Raw genomic sequence first — 9607 nt, forward strand, 5'->3', positions numbered from 1 at the left:
ACCTGGACAAGTGAGACTGGTTCTGTCCACTAACAAAGGAATCCAGGCACACATCCACCTCCTGATCCTCTGCTTAACACCTGGGACACAAAAGGGTTGGGAACCCCCCTCATCCAGGCTTCGCCCTGGAGGCCAAAAGCCTCACTGAGGGCTCTGCGGAGGGGAATGCTGTGAGAGCTGCTCACCTCTTCCTGCACCCCTTCTTGTGTCCCCTGTGCTCACTGTGGAGGAGCCAGGTTCACCACTGTGAGGCTGTGCCAAGATGGAGAAGATATCTGCCTGACAGCAAGTGAGGGGTAAGAGGCTGCTAAAGTTTGTGTGTGTGTGTGTGTGTGTGTGCGTATTTCATACACAAATATAATTGACACTAGCAAGAACTATAGGTGTTTCCCAGCTGAATTCCCTTCATGTACTCAAAAAGACCCAAACTAAAGACACTGAAAGTTCACTCTTGATGCAGGTGGATAGTAAAAGGTATGCATCTTCTCTGGTGTGTGGAACTCAGTAGATTCTAGATAAGATCAGGCAAAGTCAAACAGAAAGTTGGGATGAGTTTAAATCAGCCAACATATGGGACTCCCCATCAAAGTTCTGGACCTTTTACTCGTTCCAATTGTAGACGTTCACTTTAGCAACTCTCAGTTATGGTTGATTTAGAAGCCGTTCTTGAGCTTTCAAGTGTGTGTTAGTCTTGGGCATATGTTTAAATTTTGTAACAGATCAGGTTCTGGAGATGCTTGAGAAGTTTAAATAGCAGTGAAAAAACAGGAAACCCGTCAGTTTGTGGTCCATTTATCTCACCATTTACTTATCTGTATGAATGGATGAGAAAGTGAAGGTAGAAATAAAAAAAGTCCAGGTTTATATAATACTAAAGTAAGAAGGTGATAAGCTAATTTTATTTGCGATGGAAAATAAACACTTACAACTTCGTTCGCTAGTTTATTTAGCTAGTTCTGCCACAGTTTCCTCTTCTGGTCACACTAATCTAGTGTAAACTCGGTTTGGCACTTAGAGGCATCTAAATTTAGATACGTGTTTCACTGATCATCTGATTTGTGGTCATTACAACACAAACAGCTTAGCCTGACATGGTTGTCAGCAACTCAATACCAGAAATTGAATTGTAGGGTCACGCATATTCCAAAGTGGGTCAAAAATGATAGTATCCTCAAAAAGCTGATCCTATTTAGGTAAGAACAGGGCGTCCTCGTTTTGACAGTTGCGCAAACTGGCTTAGTGTTTCTTCATTTGTCATATTATGAGAGAGAGAAAGAGAGAGAGAGAGAGAAATTTGGGTAACACTTTACTTGAAGGTATCTACATAAGAGTGACATGACACTGTCATGAACACATGACACTGTTATGCCACAGTCGTGACACATAAACCCTACCATAATTATAACTTCTCATGACAAACCCAAATGACACTTACTAAAAGAAGTGTTATCTCATAAACGTTTATGACTTGTTTATAATGTTTATGACACATTCACGACAATGGGATGAAGTGTAACCAAAACTTGAAATTCTCAATTGTTGAATCGTACTAACTGTATAACTTCAGCCAAAGCTTATTGTATGCTGCTATCTCAGAGAAGACATTTACATCGGCTTGTAGATGGCCTCTGTTATGGCAGACAAAATTGTGTACCTTCATGTATCCAAAATAAAGAATGAACTATAACTACAAATAGGCAGTGTACTGTATATCTAGAGTCTGCAGGCAAGCTAGTAGCTTTGTGAGGCTGCATAGAAGTGCTTTGAGATAAATGCTAAGGTCAGCATGATAAAATGCTCACAATGACAATACTAAACATGCAGATGTTTATCAGATGTAAAGTTCCCTATGTACACCATCTGAGTTTAGTGTGTTAGCATGCCAATATTCACTTATTAGCATTCATTTAACGTTAATGTGATGTCATAGACTTTTCCAACCCCCGTATGTTATAGATTTTGCATAATTCTCTGAAGAGCAAAACAATCTCTTTATAATATTTAGCAGCTGTGATATTTAAAAGGAAAAGCAAACTACTACTACTACTTCTATACTAGGCCGCGTACATACTTGCATGTGAGGTATCAGCTGTATATCTAGGCCCTTTTCTGTGTGACATCCTGTTGTTCTCCACCAAAATATCTCAGTACATTTCCAGGAAGAATTCACAAGCACTTGTACACTGGCAGGAAGAGGAGGAGAAAAATAGTTTGATTTACCTCCATAGTATGATGTGAAATGTGACCCGTGCTGCTCTTAGCAAATACCGAAAAGTACCCAACACGAGGTCTAAAAACAGAAAGACAAGATTACATCTGTCTTTCAACTGAAATTTCATTAAAGAGAAAGCTTATACAGATTTGACAGATTTCGTTATTACACTAGGCCTCCGAAAGACAACAAACCATGGTTGGTACTTATGGAGAGAGGACAGACACTGAGACACAGTGAGAAAAGGAGAGAGGGATAAAAAGAGTATTTGGTCAGATCCTCCGTCCCTCTTAATCCCCCATCGGCTTTTCTGGAGACCATAAACAGATTGACGTTGGATGTGGACACAGGCTTGTGCATGTAACTGAAACAAGTGACTACTTAACAGATACTGTAGATCGTGGACAGTCTGATAAAGGTTACAGGATCAGGGCTTGGCTTAAAAAAAACACAGCTGACTTTGGTGTTTTCATACAAAATGGTGTGAATAGTGGCTGAGATATTACATAGAGGACTTCAAAAGCTTCGGCTTCTAAGGTTCACTGGCCTTTGTCAGAGCTGACAGAGCCAAACTGCGCATTTGGCATGTCAGGAAATTAAAATATCAGTGCCAGAGGACATTTTGATATCAAACCCTATTTACACTAATCTGAAGTATGTTTCATGTGTCGGGAGACTCACTCACATAATTTACGTAGTCAAACCAGCTTTGGCCACTGACCTGTAGGACCGAAAATCTCTGACCAATCAAACTCCTGGGACCCTGGATACTGTGATATTAGTGTAATTCAGCTATGACACTGTGACAGCATGTTATTTCAAAGAAAATCGGATGGAGTGATTTCATTCAGTGTTGCTGACAGTCCAACTGCTGACTGAGAATGATCGACAAGTCAGATGGACACGTGAGAGTAGTGAGGCCGTGTAAGCAGTCAGTAGGCTGAATTTCCTTTGGTAGTTTTCCATATAGTTAGCTCTTCTGGTGTTGGTTGTATTGTTCTCTACGTGGCAAACATAATTAATATGACATACAAAGATATATGCATGTGCAAATACTATTTGGTGTAGAAGATGTTAGTGGTTTAGTTGAAAAGGTAAGTTTTGGACGAGATCGATTAGAGAGGCATGTGATCTGATAGTGAGAGAATCAATGGAATATCCAAATCTATGGGGGAACTATGTTCCTAAAAAACAAAATACGTACCAAGACAGGCTTCAGATTTGCAAAAAGAAGAGAATGCTGAAAATGCCACTCATTATAGCTTTGTTTCCTCTGCAGGTACATGGAGGAGATGAGTGGGGATCCAAATTGTGAAGACATGCAAGGGAAGGACCAACAATTGCCATTCCAGGTATGGTCCAAGATTAACCTTAACCCTAACCAAAATCACTATCATGTTACGTTACGTTTTATGTTATGTTTATTATTTTAAAGAGTTTGTAAGAAAATGCTAGACAGTAGGGAAACAAATGCTGGTTAAAAACATGGATTAAAAAACATGACACAGTAAGTACACAAACGGTCAACGGTCCAGACATTGCGTAGGTGTGTGTGTGGGTGTGTGTGTGTGTGAGAGAGAGAGAGAGAGAGAGAGAGAGAGAGAGAGAGAGAGAGAGAGAGAGAGAGAGAGAGAGAGAGAGAGAAATCTTTAGGGTTAATCAAAGTGAGAGTGGTCAAAACTGGACAATATACCTGATTTAAAATCTATTAAAACAATTGCAGATTTCTAGATTATACAGTGGAACACTGAAGTTTTTTGCTGTAATTAAACTTACTTTCAGTATGACATTTCTTCCCCATTTCCCTCCAGATCTTCCCTGACCCTGTTGAGGTTGTCCTGGGCCCAGAGACCACTTTGAACTGCCTGGACCATGACCATGCTAAGGAGCGTCTACCCTCCATCGTTGTGGAACCCACAGATTTGAGTGAGGTGGAGAGCGGAGAGCTGCGCTGGCCTCCGGAGAACATGGACATGGAGGAAGACGAGGAGGACCTGTTTCTGGAGCAGTGCATTCCCCCAGCCAATATTGCAGACTGGGGAGAAGAGGAGGAAGAAGAGGAGACATCAGTTATACTGAACCAGCAGCAAGGCTTGACACTCATTGGTAAATTGGACATGTTATTAAACGCTTTGCTTTACACTCCCTCTTTTGACTTATGGATTGCTTAAGTTTGGTAGAACGTTTTCAAAGGCACATGCCTTTAGAAGATATCATGAACATAGAAAACTAGAAACGTAACCAGCCACACTTAAAAATACATTTTCAAAAGGAAACCAATAAGCACTGTGGATTATCACAGACTCAGCACTTGTAGGCCACCACACTTCTCTAATTTTGGTTTGTGGGAGTGAACTACTACCCAGACCAGATGCAGCAGAAAAACCATCATCACACAAAGTCAGCATTTCCAGAACGCCTTGTTTCTCTCATTTTGGGTGGCAAAGTGTGTGTGTCATATCATATTACATCATATTACTGTAAATCCACTGGGAAACATCCAAGCAACACCCTAACAACAACCCAAAACACCTTAATAGCTTAATCACTTAGCAAATAGGAAAGCATTTTCAACCAAAGTCTTACTGGTGTCTTTTAGAAACCACATAGTATGTTCTTCAGCTACCACTTTCTAAATCTAAGCAACAGCCTAGATGTTAAAAATAAATATGTTTAAAGCTAATGAACGAGAAAACACAAATTCCAAATCTGCTATTCTCTAAGACTCTACGATTCTTAGTTTTTTTGTTGCCTTTATTTTGAAAAATACACTTATATTACATCTACAACAAAAGAGAAAAAACATCATGCTGGCTTTGTGTTCCAGTTTACATGTTTCAGGAATACATTCGGGAATGTTGGTAACCGTGGATCTGCACTGGAGTTATTGTTAAGAAATCTAATTGTAGACTATATTGTGCAATGTGTTTTAATGCCAAAAGTTTGATGCTTTAATTTTTCCTACAGACCTTCAGTCAGATGCATTTAGAGATGACACCCCAACCCTTCCACCGAGCAGCGCACCAGCCCTCAACTGACCTAACCTCCGAGAACTCGGCACCTCTGACGACTTAGTGAAGGAAGCATCCTGTTATTAAGTACGTCGAAGCATAGCAACCGGGGAGTTTGTGACAGATGATGCAATGAGGGAACTGAAAGCCAATGTTGATGAAGAGGAAAAAACGTTTTAGATGTCAAACACTGATAACAGCTATACATGCCAACTGTCACATTTATATTCACATTTAGATCAATGCGTACAAGAAAAAACATATATAGGCATGCCTGTACACATAGGAACAGAGACACAAATACACACATTCTCAGACTCACAAAAAAATGAAATAAAAGTCATCTTGCTGATGTTGGTGACAGACGTTTGGTGTCTTTGCTGTATTTTTAAACATTTAGGGAAACTTTTGCTGACATCATGACTTTGTGTTTCATTTCCCTTGTTTTCACATTTTAAAAGAGCTTGTTGAAGTCATACGGCTGAAAGAGAACATCCTGCCTTGGCAACCCAGTCTCACGGCAGTTCTTGAAATGGTCGCGTTATTTAATCTATTGATTCGTGCACACGGACATGTTCATGTCTTCTTTTTCGTGTTGGTGACCACGAATTTTAAACTAATGTATTTCAATGGGAAGCTTCTTTCGTGATCCCAGCACGACCACGGTAACGAGTAGTATGAAAAGCTGAAAATCCACGCAGGAGGGAGGTTGGTTTGGGTGGTGGATGGGTCAAACAACACAGGACTCATGTCCCGGCGTGTGACGTGTCCTTTCCCTGTTCTTCTTTTCCTAAATCCAACCCCCATTGTTGCGTCCCCCAGATACAGCAGATCATGTCCCCGCGCACAATGAAAACGACATAAATGTATCTGTGTACGAATCAATAGATTAAAAATAACATGACCATTTCATGAACTGCCGTCGGACCACATTTTCTTTTCTTTGTGCTTTGTTCATTTTCTATACTTTACCTCTGTCTCTGGTACAGATAACAGCCTGTATCTTGTTAAACATCTTTCTCATAGATCATCATTTTGACCCACAGGTGTCTTTTGAGGACATTTAGCTGGTTTTAGCTTCAGACTGAACAGTATTTAGGCTATTAAAGCGCTGTAAAATAGCCTGTGTTGGCTCTTCTCTGAAACCACTTGCTGTTTTGCTCTGTCCTAAATCTGTGGAGCATTGCAAGATGTGATATAACAACAGATTTTATTGAACACATCAATTGGTTATATTATTTATTTCCGAAAAAAGCAGCAATACTGTATCTCAAACTGGATGTCTCATCGTGCGATGCTGTGATCTAAAAATCAGCATTTTCCACAGGTTTATACGAATCACTGGTCAGAGGCTTTTTTCACAGGATTTGTTGCCAGGCCTGTAGAACCAAAGACGGAAGGCAGCTCGTTGATTTTTATGGTTGATTCCAACAGTTGTAGACACCATTGAGATGTAATTGTAAATGTCTAATAATAGTCTCATTTGTGTGTAGGCTGATCTGTGAATTACTTGTATATATGGATAACACAATAAGTTGTTGTGTTAACAATGATTATTATGAATTTGACAATAAAGTATTTTGTCCAACTAACGCAGGGAATTGTTTTTGGCTGTTCAGGGTTTATATAAGGTACTAGGAAGTGCTACCTAATAAATAATCCACTGTTCTGGAATCCAAATTACAAAATTATATTATGCATAATGTGCAAGGTATACTGAAAACCATTTACAAACTCTGACAGAGTGAATAACATTTGCTTTTGTTTCATGCAAATGTTTTACTAGAGTTGTTCTTCTTCTAAAGTGTCTAAAGTCTCTTTGTAGTGTTGACACACGGTATGTGCAAAAATAGGCTACTGAGTTCTTTTAGAGGGCTGAAATGAACCAAGTGAGAAAACGCTCTTTATCTTACTTAATATCTTTAGTCTAGATAGGGATATTGGGCAAGTGTGCGTGTGTGTGTGTAAGGTGAGAGGAGTATTTAAACACACTTAAAAGCAGAACAGCTCCATAACTTCCAGCAAGCAGTGTGGGTGCAACAGTCCCTTGAAACCGTAAGTTGACAAATCTAATTTTAAGTTTTAAATGTTAGTTTCCTGAAACTACGATATTTTACATAGGCTATTTATAAGACAACTCTGCTTTTATTCAGGCTGAATTCTTTTCATCTCTTATCAACTGTGCTGGCTAATTTATGGACTTAGCCTAACTATAGTTTCACACATAATTATTATTAGCCTACAGCAATAATTGTTTAATATTAAACATTTGTTTTGCACCAAATTAAACTATAATCCATAAATGTATAATGCTAATTTCAGCATAATAAAACAGGTTATAATGTTGTAATATTTAACAACTTTTCCATTTACAGCTTTAATCAGCCATGGGTGACAGCTGGGACTACGGACATATATTTAGTATAACCAATTCATCTGACTACGATAATTACACACTGCCTGTGTTTCCTGTTAACTTGGCCCCTGATATTCAACCGATCCAGATCGCAGCTCTGACCTTCTACGGCCTTGTGGTCCTGTTGGGTGTACCCGGAAATGCTCTGGTGGTGTGGGTGACAGGGTTCTGCATGCCGCGCTCTGCCACCTCCATCTGGTTCCTGAACCTCGCGCTGGCTGATCTTCTGTGCTGCCTCTCCCTCCCTCTGCTCATGGTCCCTATAGCCCACGATGACCACTGGCACTTTGGCTCGCTGGCATGCACATTAGTCAAAAGCCTGTTCTACCTGGTGATGTACTGCAGCGTCCTGCAGCTGGTTCTGATCAGTGTGGATCGCTGGATGCTGGTCAGCAGACCCATATGGTGTCAGAACAACAGGCGACCTAGGCAGGCTGTGTGCCTTTGTGTTGCTGTCTGGTGCCTGGCCCTGATCGGCAGCATCCCCCAGTTTGTTTACACCAGGGAGATCGAAGCAGGTGAAGACAAGCGAGAGTGCCTGGCGGTACACACTCGACTCAGCGCCTGGTTCGTCACATCCTACCGCTTCCTCCTGGGATTCTTCGTCCCTTTCCTGGTGATTGTAGCGTGTCACTTGGTGGTGTACAGGAGAGCAGAGAGCGGACTGACCCGTGCTCGGGCCCGCTCCAAGCGCACACTGAAGGTCATCCTTGCTGTGGTGCTGAGCTTCTTCCTCTGCTGGCTCCCGCTACACATTGTGGACTTTCTTTCACTGACGGTCCCTCGGAATTCCCCCCACAGCCCCAAACTTTACCTGGCACAGGTTTTAACACTCTGTCTGGCATATTTCAACAGTTGCCTGAACCCGCTGCTCTATGTGTGTCTGGGCCGGGGCTTCAAAGACAGCATGAACCGCTCACTGCGCAACATGCTCCAGTTCATCAGCGAGGACCCTACGGTCAAGATGAGCATCACTAACAACGACACCAAGAGCTCGAGCACCGGGAAGGAGACAACCAAAATCTGATGTTGTATTGAGTTTGAAATAAAGTGTGTAGTTTGGTGTCTTCTGTGTATGCTGTTCTTCTAAAAGTGTTGCATCTCGTAGGATATCATTTAACAAGTGGACCCCTTCTCTAGGCTTCTCACTGCACTGAACTTGGGAATCCTAACCATAAACTATCTGTGTTAAGAATTTTCTTTTTTTGACACAAACTCAAATAAATAGAAGAACAAACTTCAACATTCGAAAGTGTACACAGCAACCTCTGCTGTTTTTAATATAATTTTATATTATATTTCAAGAAGTATTTTTGCTGATGCCGCTGAACAACAAATGCAAAGATGTTACCCTGAAAGCCTCAAGAACTGTTTTTTTTTTAAAGTATTTGCCAATCTGCAATATTTCCTGTGAACATTTGTGTCTAATGCTTTTGCAACTGCTCCCACTTCTGTTTTCTTTCTCCTACAGAAGGATGATCTTAGACTGTTTGTAGGAATATTGCCATTAATATGAGTGTAGACATGGTCTGAGTCTGTATAACTCATAGTTGTAATTTAAGTTTGTTGTCAGAAATAAAATTTGATATTATAAATAAAAATGTGTTCTTGTTAAACTTGTAAAACACAGCCACATCCTCTTGTGTGACAGTACTATGCATAGACCACAGGAGGGAGCTCCACTCTAAATTGCTGATGTTCAGGGGCCAAGGTGCAGCTGCATGTAGCTTCTGGGCTGAGACCCATTGTTTTAGTGTGTCAGACCCTAAAGACAGAAGAGACAATTTAGGGATGTTTGTAAGTTGGTCAAATACATTCAGTTCAAACAAATGCCCCTCGTCACATGTCTACAGAAGTCTATGAAATATAAATTCATTAGCATTTTTTACAACTTGCCTAATGCATATTTATGATGTTTTAGATGGATCTTTTTATACCAGGGCAATTTAAGAGTAACATAACAATGTA

At 40.6% G+C, this 9607-nt stretch overlaps 1 protein-coding gene across 1 annotated transcript; it reads left to right on the top strand.

The window, feature by feature from the left end:
• The first annotated feature begins 7160 nt into the window (after nt 1-7160).
• On the top strand, nt 7161-9604 carry LOC116674478 (C5a anaphylatoxin chemotactic receptor 1). The gene is made up of 2 exons (XM_032506927.1): nt 7161-7278; nt 7599-9604. Exon 2 carries the CDS (start codon nt 7611-7613, stop codon nt 8664-8666), a length of 1056 nt encoding a protein of 351 aa, XP_032362818.1. The 5' UTR covers nt 7161-7278; nt 7599-7610; the 3' UTR covers nt 8667-9604.
• Nucleotides 9605-9607: the final 3 nt, after the last annotated feature.

This window comes from Etheostoma spectabile, unplaced genomic scaffold (assembly GCF_008692095.1).
Source record: "Etheostoma spectabile isolate EspeVRDwgs_2016 unplaced genomic scaffold, UIUC_Espe_1.0 scaffold00000340, whole genome shotgun sequence".
NCBI classification, from domain to species: domain Eukaryota; kingdom Metazoa; phylum Chordata; class Actinopteri; order Perciformes; family Percidae; genus Etheostoma; species Etheostoma spectabile.